The 13,137-nt window shown below is 42.3% G+C and overlaps 1 protein-coding gene across 6 annotated transcripts in view; it reads right to left on the bottom strand.

The window, feature by feature from the left end:
* KIF21A (kinesin family member 21A) overlaps positions 1-13,137 on the bottom strand; it is a 282,538-nt gene that overhangs the window by 149,897 nt on the left and 119,504 nt on the right. For all 6 annotated transcript variants that reach the window (XM_063927091.1, XM_063927092.1, XM_063927094.1 and 3 more), the window contains exons 4-7: positions 12,451-12,600; positions 5,632-5,766; positions 5,176-5,343; positions 3,890-4,005 (exon numbers count right to left, since the gene is read on the bottom strand). In XM_063927091.1, coding sequence (XP_063783161.1) covers positions 3,890-4,005; positions 5,176-5,343; positions 5,632-5,766; positions 12,451-12,600 — 569 coding nt within the window. The remainder of the gene's footprint in view (positions 1-3,889; positions 4,006-5,175; positions 5,344-5,631; positions 5,767-12,450; positions 12,601-13,137) is intronic.

Genomic DNA, 13,137 nt, shown 5'->3' with positions numbered 1-13,137 from the left:
CAACACATTGAATGTTTATCGGGAGGAGAGATTCCGCCCTGGTCCACTGACCCTGGAGAGAGTGTTGATTCAACACCGCGCCCCAACCTCGCAGAAGACTGGCATCTGTCAGGAGGACCCTGTTGGAAATCCAGAAGGGACGGCCCCTGCTCAACTGTTGGTCCTGTAGCCACCAGCTCAGTGAAAGACGAACCTCTGGAGTCAAGGAGATCATCTGAGACCTGATCCGATGAGGCAGGCCATCCGATTTGGAAAGGATTAATCTCTGTAGAGGGCGGGAATGAAATTGAGCGTACTCTACCATGTCGAAAGCCGACATCATGAGGCCTAGTACTTGCATCGCCAAGTGTATCGACATACTCTGGCGTGAGAGGACGGAAGCATCTGATCTTTTCCTGACGTTTCAGGACCTTCTTCGGAGACAGAAACAGTCTTTGGCTGTGTGTGTCTAGCAGCGTCCCCAGGTGCACCATGCTCCGAGCAGGGACCAGCGAGGACTTCTTCCAACTGATGAGCCACCCGTGGGCTTGTAGGAATTGGACAGACATCTCCAGTAGACTGAGGAGGACATCTTGGGAGTTCGCCAGAATCAGCAAGTCGTCCAGATACGGCAGGATCCTGATCCCCTGACAACGGAGGAAAGCAGTCATTACGGCCATGACCTTGGTGAAAATCTGAGGTGCCGTGGGCAGTCCAAAATGGCAGAGTCTGGAACTGAAAATGAACGTTGCCAATAGCAAACCACAGATATTGCTGATGCAAAATGGGAATAGGTATATGCAGGTAAGAATCCTGTATGTCCAGGGATACCATATAGTCCTCGGGTTTCATGGCCAGCACAATAGAGCGCAGAGTTTCCATACAGAATTTGGACACTCTCACAAACTTGTTCAACGATTTGAGGTTGAGGATACGCCGGAAAGACCCATTCCGTTTCGGAACTAGAAACAGAGTCAAATAGTATCCCCTGCCTCTCTGGGACAGAGGTACCGGCACTACCACTCCTGTTTCCAGAAGGGATTGTACAACTCGGTGTAGAGCTTACGCTTTCAACAGATCCGAGGGGATAACCGTTGAACAGAACTGGCGAGGGGGACGTTTCTTCAAAGAGACTGCGTACCCGTGATAGACAACTTCCCGCACCCAGGCGTCTGAAGTGGTCTGGGTGAACTGTAGAAGTCGGCCTCCCACCCTGGGGTATCCCAGAGGGAGGCCCACCCCATCATGCAGCAGGCTTGTCTTGTTTGGAAGCAGGTGACGGGCGGCCCAGGATTGTTTAGATTTGGGCTTAGTGGTTTTGGAAGTATGAGCCTGTCTCGGGTACGCCTGACCTTTTGCTTTACCTGGAGGTCAAAAGGATCGAAAAGTGGTACTCTTAGCCTTCGGTGCAGAAGGATTAGTACTTGGGAGAAACGCAGTCTTGGTCGTCGCCAAGTCAGTCACAATCTTGTTCAGATTCTCCCCAAAAAGTACCTCCAAGGTCTTTTTACAGTCCAGATCCACTTTCCAGGACCTCAACCACAGAATCCGGCGAGCCAGGATAAACGTAGTAGATGCCTTGGCCACCATGACCCCTGCATCAGAGGCCGCATTCTGAATATAGTGAGAGGTTGTGGTAATATACGACAGATATAGTCTGGCAGTGTCAGAAAAATCAAGAGGTAGCTCTTCCTCAATTGCCTGATCCCATTATTCAATTCCTTTTGCCGCCCAAGAGGCCGCCATAGTGGGTCTACCGGTAGACCCACTATGTAAGAGTGTAAGCACCGGTAAGAGTGTAAATAGACTTCAGGCATTCCTCCACACGCTTATCTGTCAGTTCCTTCAGTGAGGTGACAGTGGTGACAGGCAGAGTAGATGACACCACAAGACGGGCGACATGCGAGACCACCAGCGGTGGAGTTTCCCACTTGTTACTCAACTACGCAGGGATAGGATAACGAGCTAGCATCTTTTTAGACAGGGAAAACTTCTTTCCTGGAGACGACCAGGATTCCTGACATATGTCAATTAAAATGTCAGAATGTGGTAAAACTACTTTAGTAACCTTCTGACGTTTAAACTTAACAGGTTTCTTAGATGTAACAGGAGGCTCAGTGTCATCATCAATTTGAAGAATCAGCTTAATAGCCTCCACAAGGTCAGGATCATTAACCTGGGTTGTAGATTCCTCATCAGAAGCAACTGTATCAGTGTCTGACGGATATTCCCCATCCTCATCGGAAGAATTATCAGAAATATTAGTGGATTGTGAGGAAGAAATGGCTCGCTTAGATGACCCCTTAGCCCCAGAGGGATGTGGGGTTTACTTTTGCCTAACCAAAGTCTGATTTAATTGCTATAACTGGGTAGACAAAGCATCCGCCCATGGCGGATTAACTACAGGGACAATATGTGGCTGTAATGGCACGGGAGGCCCCACAGGGGGCGTAAGACGCATTACAAGCGTAGTCAGCATATTTGAAAAAGCTGCCCAAGGTGGGTCCTGATTGGCCACGGGTGCTGCAGACGGACTGGGAGATGTATGACCCCCAGCGCCTGAACCAGCAGCTAACACTTCCCCCACTGGTGAATCCGTGACGACAGCACTGCATGTTGCAGGAGCGTCCTCGGATGTCCCGCCCTGTGTAGCAGACATTATATGGGATGTAGCTTTAGGGCGCAATAGTACAATAGAGCCAGACAAACACAAAAAACAGCAAATAATCCAGTGTTTTGTAAAAGTAAATACAGAGCACAAACAGAGGATTTAAGTGGTGTGGGGTGACTGAAAAACACAGTGAGAAATACAAACAGTATACCCTGTGTAGCACTATATATTATATGAGACCCTGACGCACCTAGTTCCCCAGGGTACAGAATATAGTGATAGCAAAACGAGTGATACACAAGAATGGAATCCACACAGCAGCTACAGGCACTCAGTCACAGGTACAATGCAGGAATTATTACATATAAATAATAAATCTGCACTGGACTAGTAATTACATATAGGTATGTATGTATACAGATATAACAATGCACAGTAAACACTGGATGTATATCCCAGAATACTTGTACTAAATATTCAGAAAGCAGTACACTTGTTCTTAACCAACACTGTCTAAAATGACATGTAGTATACTTAAGTGTATGTAAATGCACAGCGCTGATGATACAGGCGGATTTACAGAGGAGACAGTGCCAAGCAGTCCCGGAGATCAGCCGAGCTATGTAATGGCGTCAAAATTTCTTCAGGGAGTGAGGGAGAGAGAGAGATGCAGCTCCAGGGCGGAAACACCAGCAGTAGATGGCGTCCGGAGCTGGGGGAGAGCTACAGGTCAGCGCCTTATACCCTCTGCTGGACTTCACCACCGGGTACTGTGGAGCCTTTTATAAACAGATTTTAATAAATCCGCCCTGGTGGATATAGTGAGGACCCTCTTACCTCCTCCCTTTAGTGCAGCTACGTGATCCTGGTGACAGTGGTGGTGTGCCTGAAAACCGGTGTCTCCGCTGCAAGAACCCGGCCACGGGAGTATGAGTCGCTGAGGGAGGTGATGGAGCCGCAGCACAGCATGTCATAAAGACACAGAAAGTGCTGCGGCCCTTGAAGTCTTCTAAAAAGCTCTTTTCAGGGCTGCCTAGCGCAGCCCCACCTGTTAGTGACCTGCACTGCAGGCACCAACTTACAAACTGAGCTCCAGTGCCTGGAGGCGGGGCTATAGAGGAGGCGGTGCACTGCATCCAGGGAACAGTCAAAGCTTTAGCCTGTTGGTGCCTCGGATCAAGATCCAACTCTACACCCCGATGTTAATCCCTGTGGAATACCAGTGTACCCCGCTGCAAAAAAAGACCCTAATATTTAACCAAAGATAAATATAATAAAAATAAACAAACAATTTCATACCTATTACCCCCAAGTGAATCTTGGAGAAGCCGCGTCAACTTGGAATCCCTGTAAGGCACATGAGAGATCTTCTTACTTTTATCTCCTAAAGCACTTATCACATTTCCAAGGGCCAGCTTTGAAATTAAGAGGAAAAAAGAAAATCATATCAGAGAACATAAGCAAATTTTATATTTTTTTAAAGTAAGCGTACAGTATGTATAAGCACACAGATCAAATGAAAATGGAAGTGATCAGGCAGGGAGATGTTACAGCCTGCTGATAATTACACTTTCTGAATATGGAGAGAGAGAGAGAGAGAGAGAGAGAGAGAGAGAGAGAGAGAGGGGGGGGGAGGGGTAGGGGTAGGTTTTTGGTGAGGCAGTTGCCATTTATAACAACCTTTTTACATTCAAAGTTGACTGGAATTTCTATCATTTTGTTTGATTTCCACTTACGGTTACATTAATCTAACGCTGCTCCTCACTTCTGTGGTGTCGCCGGCAACCACTAGAAGAACAAGGACACGGACACACATCCCCCCTATGTACACTGCACCCCCCATCATTTACAGCCTCTATATAAACACTGCACCCTCATACCCCTCCATATAGTGCCCCCTATATCATATCTCCCAACATGACCCTCTCCAGGAGGGATAGAATGTACTGCTGCTGGACTTACCGCTGGCAATCATAAATTAAGAGGAAAGTCCAAGAGCAGGGCATTCTGTCTCTCCTGGAGACGGTCATGTTGGGATCGCAATGTAGCCGCTGTTTGACTGACAGGCGTGTCCAGGCATTTTTGGGGAGGGTCTCCGACGTCAGTGTAGATCACTTCCAGGCTGTGTCAGTCGCAGATTAGTTGCAGCCTCAGACCTACTTACATTTGCTCAGACTGCAAAAAATCTTTGCAGTCTGAGCAAATGTAAATTGAGTATGCATCTGCGAATGGATAGCGATCTGTGATGCATTTGCAAACTTGCACGGGGGTGAATTAGGCCCTTAATGCAATGATCTGTGTAAACTGGCCCATTCTGTGCATGGCTAAACTGATCACAGAGATGGTTGTGCCAATCAATACCATATGCCAGTATGTGGCCAGCTTTATTCCAAATCTTAGTGAATAATTGCTAAATTAACCTCATTTATCCCTTAACACATTTAAATATAGTAACTCATGACTTATAATCGACATATTACAACCAACACCTTGCATTGCTGCATCTTCTTTACAAAGGATTAGCAACTTCAATACATCTGGGAGTTACATAGCAGCCTTTTTTTTATTTAAGCTTTTAATCTTACTAGACCACAGTTGATGGAAATTCCTTCTTTAGCCCTGTCTCCTGTAGCTCCTGTACGTTTAAGTCGCTCTGATCCAGCCAAATCAACAAAATGGAACTTGGCAGTAAGGGTCTCAAACTCATTCATTTGTGTAGAGTCAGACATTATCCTATTATCTACGTCGTTGTCCTGAAAAATAAATAAGCAACGAAAACATTTTATTGAAGCAGAAAAGCACAATGAAAAGTACTTATTTGAAAGAAGGAACCATGTTCATACTATACATTCACATATGGAGAAATCCATTGATTAGGGGGCTCATTTATAATAAAATATCCATATTCAGCTTAGCAACACAAAGTATATATACGTCTGACAAAAATGATGTACTTATGCAATGCACACATTTAGCCAATGCATTTCAAATACTAACAAAAAAAATAAATATCACAGATCGTAGAAACAGATTATACATACTGTTTCAAGTTTAGGACAAACACGGCTTTGAGTTAGATGGATTGTGAATATGGCATGTGAGCGAGAACTCTGCACATTCATTTGCGTGCTGGCAGTAGTTCTAGATAAGGCACCCAACTTCAAGCACTGCAGCATCTAAAAAAATATAATATAAAGGCACAGTATTTATACAAGAAAAGAACATAGACATCTTCTGCTGTGCATTAGACAAAATACTGTCTTGATCCTCCAGTACACTAGACTTCCATCACAATTAACGGATACAATTGAAATTATAAAAAAGCAAATTATACTTACCGATAATTTTGTTTCTTCAAGATACTTCATGGCAGCCATTACTCTAATATCCTATTCTCCTAATACTAGACCGGGACTTTTTTCAGTGGTTCAGCTGCAAACCGAACTTTAATAGTGGATACTGCCAATCCCTTTTCAAAGCCATCAAACAGGGACTGCAATACTTAAGACGTATCTGTTTCTTTAGCATCAAATCCTGCATTAGACCAAGAAATTAAAAGTTCTCCAGATCCTATAATAAATATTAGAGGACACCTTTTTTGCCTGAATCAGTAGACTAATGACTTGCTCAGACAGACCCTTTTTTCTCAATAGCTCCCGTTCAATTTCCACACCGTCAAATGAAGCTGTTGCAGATTTGAATGCAGTGATGGTTCTTGATGTAACAGATCCCTCCTTAGAGGCAAAATCCAAGGTTTCTGTACCGCCATCCTCAACACTGAAAGGAACCATGCTCTTTTTGGCCAGTAGGGAAGAACTATTATAACTTGTGCCTTCTCTTCCCTAATTTTCTTCAAAATACGGGAAATCTTTGGAAACGGAAGGAATACATATGCCAGCTTGAACTGCCATGTTAGGGAGAAGACATCCACTCCTTCTGTTCCTTGAAGATGATATTGGGAGAAAAAGAGAGGTATCTTTGCATTGATATGCGTGGCCATCAGGTCCACCTGAGGTTGTCCGAACCTCTGTATAATTTTTTGAAACACTATGGTCATTCAACTTCCATTCTCCTGCTAATACTTCTTGCCTGTTGAGAAAATCTGCTACCACATTGTTTACTCCTGGGACATGAAAAGCTGAGTTTTGAGATGACCTTCTGCCCATTCTAGTATCTTTGATACTTCTTTCATTAATGCTTGATTTTTGGTGCCACCTTGCTGATTTAAATAGGCCACTACTGCTACATTGTCCGAGAATATCTTGAGATGTTTCCCTAGCAACTGATTTTGAAAATATTTTATCGTATTCCATACTGCTCTCATCTCTTTGTGGTTTGAAGACAACCTCATCTCCTTTTGGTCCCAGCGGCCTTGGCAAATTTGTCTCAACAAATGTGCTCCCCATCCTATTGTACTTGCGTCTGTTGTTAGAACCAAACGATGTTCTGACAGAGAAGCTTTTCTGTTGATAAGTTCTGTCTCTATCCACCAGGCTAGGGACTCTCTTGCCTTCTGACACAACCTTATATAATAATTCAGAGAATATCCTTTCCGACTGTAGTTTAGGATGTCCCACTGTAGCTCTATCCTCCATCTTGACCAGGGAACTATCTCTATGGAGGAGGCCATCATTCCAAGGAGGCGCACTCCTTGATGCAATGTTATCCTGCTGCATTGTTTCACTAAAGTAGCCAGGTCTTGAATGTTTCTGCACCTTTCTACTGAGAGACGTAAGGTCTTGAACGTTTCTGCACCTTTCTACTGAGAGACTTATCACATAACTGAGAGTATCCACTTGTACCCCCAAAAACTGAATTTTCTGCACTGGTCTCAACTGGCACTTCTCCCAATTTATTAACCAGCCGTGACACTGAAGAATGTGTAATGTCTTATCCAGTGCTTCTATTACTTCTCCTTTTTATTCTCCGCATACCAGCAGGTCGTCCAGGTATGACCAATTTGTTGTCCTCTTATGACAGTTATAAGCCCTGTAAGGACCTTTGTAAACATCCTTGGAGATGTCTTGAGACCGAACGGGAAGCGCGTAAACTGAAAAGGTTTTCCCAGGACGCAAAATCTGAGAAATTTTCTGTGTTATCCGGCTACAGGAACATTGAAATAAGCATTTTTTTAAGTCTACGGATGCCATAAAATCTTCTCTTTTTACACCCAACAAAATGGACTTCAGAGTCTCCATATGAAATTTCCTTGTTTTTATAAATTTGTTGAGCTGTCTGAGATCCAGAATAGTTCTGAATTCCCCCGATACCTTCTTTACCAAAAATATCCAGGTGTAGAACTCCTTCTTTATTTGTGACAACAGGACAGGTTCCACAGCTCTTGCCTCGACCAGTTTCCTTAAACAGTCCTCTAGAGCTTTTAATTCTAGATACGTAGTTGGTGTGTCTGATGCCAGAAATTTGTCCAAACTCTGAACCACTGAAACTTTTATTCGGTATCCACGAGATATCACGTCCAGTATCCATCTATCTTGAATCCACTTTCATGACTGATGAATTCCTTAAGTTTGCCACCTACTCGAAAGGATATTGGAATCCTGTAATAGTTATTGTCTTCGGCAACTTCTTCTGTACGATTAACGAAAGGACTGCCTATCTGTCCCCGACTAATATCTGCCTGCATAGAGACGACCTGGTCTATAGCCTCTAGCATCCTTAAATTGTTGCTTGGAGGATGGAATTGGGAAGCTGTTTCTTCTGTCCTGAGGTAATCTTGCTGACTTACCCCCTGACATCTTTTGTATAAAGGCTTCCAATTTATTGCCAAATAGTAACAAACCTTCATATGGCAGTGACACAAACCTATTTTTGGAGTGCATGTCTGCCGACCATGAACGAAGCCACAAGGCCCTTCTTGCCATCACTCCTGCTGCCTTAGATTTTGCAGCAAAATCAAAAACATCTAAGAGGCTTCACATAGATACTCTATACCTTTAAGCATGATGTTTAAATTTATTTGCAAATATTGCCTTGAAATTTTCTCTTCCACATCAGTTGCATCACTGATCTCCAGACTCTTAATGCTCTTGAAACTGACGCAACAGCCACACCTGACTTTAGAGATACTGCTGAAGATACATGTAGTTTTTTTTAAAGCATTTTCCATACGTTTATGCATACCATATTTCAAAACAGCGCCATTTTCTAAAAGAATGGAAGTTTTTGACACCATCTCTGCAACTGCAGCATCAATCTTGGGCACAGCACACTGATTAGTAAACTGTTCATCCTCAATCGGGAACATACGATCAATTTTCTTAAAATTACCAAGCCTTTTGTCAATATTTTGCCACTATTTACTCACAATATCCTGGGAAACATCTATTCTTCTTAGATCTATCCCCAAACAATACATCCTGCTTATCACATTTCTCTTCAGAGTCCTTATAATTCATAGTCTTAAAAATATTCTTTAACAAACTGTCTACAAGTTCCAAATTGAACTTCCTATCATCATCTTGCATTTCTTCTGACTCTGCACTAGAAATCGCTAGATAATCATCCTCATAATTGCATTCATGTGAAACTGATTCCTCCACAGATTTAATGCTAGCCAGGGATCTACTGTAGGTCTTTTATTTCCCTTCAATTCCACAGCTGCTCTTTGGTAACAAAACATTTTTTCATCCAATCCATTAAATCCTGTATCTGCCTGGATTGTTTAGAATCATGTGAATCACTCGCTGTACAATCTTCACAGAACTTCACATTTTCAGTAGAAGCAAAGATTGTATCACAGGCAGCACACTGTATATACTTATGCTTCTTCTTACACAACCTCTTCTTTGGTGGAGACACACTACAATAGCACTAGTACTGATATTAATACCTAACCTAAACAAGCTTATTACTGAATAATATCATGCCCTCTATGAGGACTTACCTCTTTTGGGCATTTGTAAGCTTTTGGGAAGAAGCCTCCAATTCCATACTGCTGGTAAGAAACTGCCCAGTTCAAACAGAGGAGATTACTCCATGCTCATCCGGTGTGCAGTGCCGTTTTTTAAACCCCCTGAAGTCAGAGCGGTTGGCGCATGCGCAGATCATCCCACAAAGTCCACTGGGACGGCTGCTCACAGCAGATCCGCCCGCCAGCCGCCGCATCCAGACTCACTCCCAGCGCTTCCGCCCGCCAGCTGCCGCATTCCCTTCTCCTTACAGCGCTTCTGCACGCCAGGCCGTACTTCCGGTTACCCGGAGCGTGGCTACACGGAGCGGCAGCTATACGGAGTGGCGGTTAGAGAGCCCTGCAGACTGACCAGCGGACGGACACCTCAAGCGGCAAAGCGGGGACTTACTTGGACGCCCCTGGCACACCATGTCATCTTCCCCAGGGAGCAACCCTCCTCCAGCACGGCTATAGTCAGGAGTATTGGTGGGAAACCAGAAGAGGTAAGCCTTTTGGACAAAAAACAACAAACTCCTACACTATTAACTAGCAGACAGGAAAAAGACTAAAGGAGAAAGGGGAGGAGCGGTGCTATATACCAGACGTGGGCGGTCCTAACCATTGAAAAAGCTCCCTGTCTAGTATTAGGAGAATGGGATATAATCCCAGAGTAATGGTTGCCATGAAGTAGCGCAGGAGAAATTCCATTTCTAGAAGCAAACTTTTTCCAAATACATGAATAGCCGGATTTCTGTAACATTGAAGCTGCTCAGTGCTAAGCTATGTCCATTGTTACTCATACTACAAGTAACATTATGCATACTAGACAATTAAAAGAATAAATTAATCTTTGTGGAATTAGTTTTTTCAATGGGACTTTTTAATGAAAATACCCAAAAGGTTAATTTTGTAAATGAAAGTATCTGGCAAACGTATCTGATTTGTAATATACACTTCAAGCATGTGTCTAATGGAAACTGCAGTATCTCAACTGAAAACGAACAGCTGGCCGAAAGTAAATTTTCTAATAAAAATATTATTGGAATTTTTTGTAACATTTAGGGCATAAACTTAATACCAATATCAGCAACAACGAAACATAGGCCAGACATCTTGGCATACTCTTGGAGAGAAGAGCAAAACATTTATTATAACGGAACAAAAACATGGGAAAAAATACCATACTATATTATATTATATATAAAAATAAAAGTGAATTTATGTATAATGTACAGTATGTATATTTGTTCTTCATAGGCTCCTTCATGGCTTGGTGGATGTGGACCAAACCTGAAACTTAAAATACTGGCGAGGTTTAAAGTCATGATATACTGCATTTTAGAATAAGTCAATATGTTAAAACAATTCATTGCTTTTTAAATTTTGTATGAGCCTCAGGATTGTATCTGATAGATGGCACCACTAGTGACCCTACAGTAGCGGGAGTCACATGGAGAGAGTACAGTGGCAGTGCAGGAGGATCTGTTACTACGGGGTTGTGATGGGTTTTGCTCCAGATATGAGAAAATATATTGCTACAGTGAAAAAAGGGAATGTGCTGCTATATAGGGTGGCCACACACCTAGTGGTGGTACATCCTGCACTGCACTACTACTGTATTTACATAGAGACTTTTTAAAAATGCTGCAAAGCCTTTTACAATAATAAATTGTGTGTATTTTTCATGTTTATGCAAGTTTTATTGTGGCCCCTTCAATGAGCGTGATCACCCAATGCGGCTCACGTACTACACAAAAGTTTTGCACCCCTGTTCTGTACTGTTATAGTATTGTTTATATGGTCATACATTTGTGGGTGGATAATGTTGTGATGCTGCTATTGGATGATGTTCAGGAGTGTCACTGTTTTCATCAAGAGGCGGTATTTGATTTAATAAATATGGGAAATTACAGAAGTGTTTGGAGACTGTAGATATGTGCCATGGTGGTATTATACACTGCTCAAAAAAATAAAGGGAACACTAAAACAACACATCCTAGATCTGAATGAATGAAATATTCTTATTAAATACTTTGTTCTTTACATAGTTGAATGTGCTGACAACAAAATCACACAAAAATTATCAATGGAAATCAAATTTATAAACCCACGGAGGTCTGGATTTGGAGTCACACTCAATATTAAAGTGGAAAAACACACTACAAGCTGATCCAACTTTGATGTAATGTCCTTAAAACAAGTAAAAATGAGACTTTTGATCAGGGTCATTTGGGTAGTTTCTGTTGTCATTATGATCTAAAAAGAGTAAACACAGTTGTTTGACAATAAATGGCTTCACCCAACCACTAACCATGAGTGAAAGAAAAGTTTGTGAGTTATCCTTCATATTCTCTGACAAATGGCCAGAAAATCAAATTCTGCTAGGGTATGTAAACTTATGAGCAAAACTATATATATATATATATATATATATATATATATACATACACACACACACACACACACACACACACACACACACACACATATACATTCATACATACACACACACACACACACACACACACAAGTCCAGTGGTGAAATACAAACGGCACTCACAAGGCATTTAGAAAGTACAATCAGACACTGGTATATTTACAGGTCATCATGATGACCTATAAATATACCAGTGTCCTATTGTACTTTCTAAATGCCTCGTGAGTGCAGTTTGTATTTCGCCATTGGACTTGTATATGCATAGAGGATTCTGGCACCAAGGCTGGCTGATGCTGAATCAATGGAGTGCCGACTGAGTTGGAGGAGATAGATATATATATATATATATATATATATATATATATATATAAATCCATATAGGGTCGCACTCCATGGTGGTAAAGAATGGGGGGGGAGTGGGCTTGGCGTCTTGTGCGAAATAAATGTTATAAAGTTATCAACACTAAACGTTGATAACGATTAAAGCTGAAAGCTGCATGTACAAACACATACTTCTGCTTCAGAGTTGACACAACGTGTTGTGACTCCAACTGTATAAATTCCTCCAGTTGAATCCTCATGTATCCTGATGTTAGACTTTTTGTGCCTGGCATCAATGTCCCGAGTTGTATCGAACAAATCAAGTACTTCTTCATTGTAAAGCTAAATAAAGCAATTATTTGCTATTAAACATACAATCCAATAAATGCAATAATTATAACATACAATAGACAGAACTACTCTGAAAAAGAAAATAACTGTCAATATAATATGTTGTGTAAAAAAATTATAAATTTGCAATTTGGTTGAATAAACTAAGAGACTTCATATGAGCTGTCCACTAAAGGCAGCTATACACTAGACGATTGTTTTGAACAATATTGGGCGATTCCGATGCATCGCAACGACAAATCTGTCAAATCGTCAAGTGTATATGCACTATGCGCACTCCCACGGTGACTGCGTTGGATCTTCAAATCTTTCCTACATGCGGTAGACTGAGGATATCATCAACAACAGAATACTACTGGATGTGGCCACTGACGATATCTTTTGAAAGATTGCAGTTTGTGTATGCACTATGGGCCTAATTCAGACCCAATAGCTGCAGTGGTAGCTATCGCAGCCTGAAGCACTTTAAGTAGTGTGCTCTCGCACCCAGTGAGATGTGAAAGCATCTGACTGGGTGCGATCGCCTCT

This window comes from Pseudophryne corroboree, chromosome 6, assembly GCF_028390025.1.
Source record: "Pseudophryne corroboree isolate aPseCor3 chromosome 6, aPseCor3.hap2, whole genome shotgun sequence".
In the NCBI taxonomy this organism is placed as follows: domain Eukaryota; kingdom Metazoa; phylum Chordata; class Amphibia; order Anura; family Myobatrachidae; genus Pseudophryne; species Pseudophryne corroboree.
This window is presented reverse-complemented; position numbering and strand designations above follow the sequence as displayed.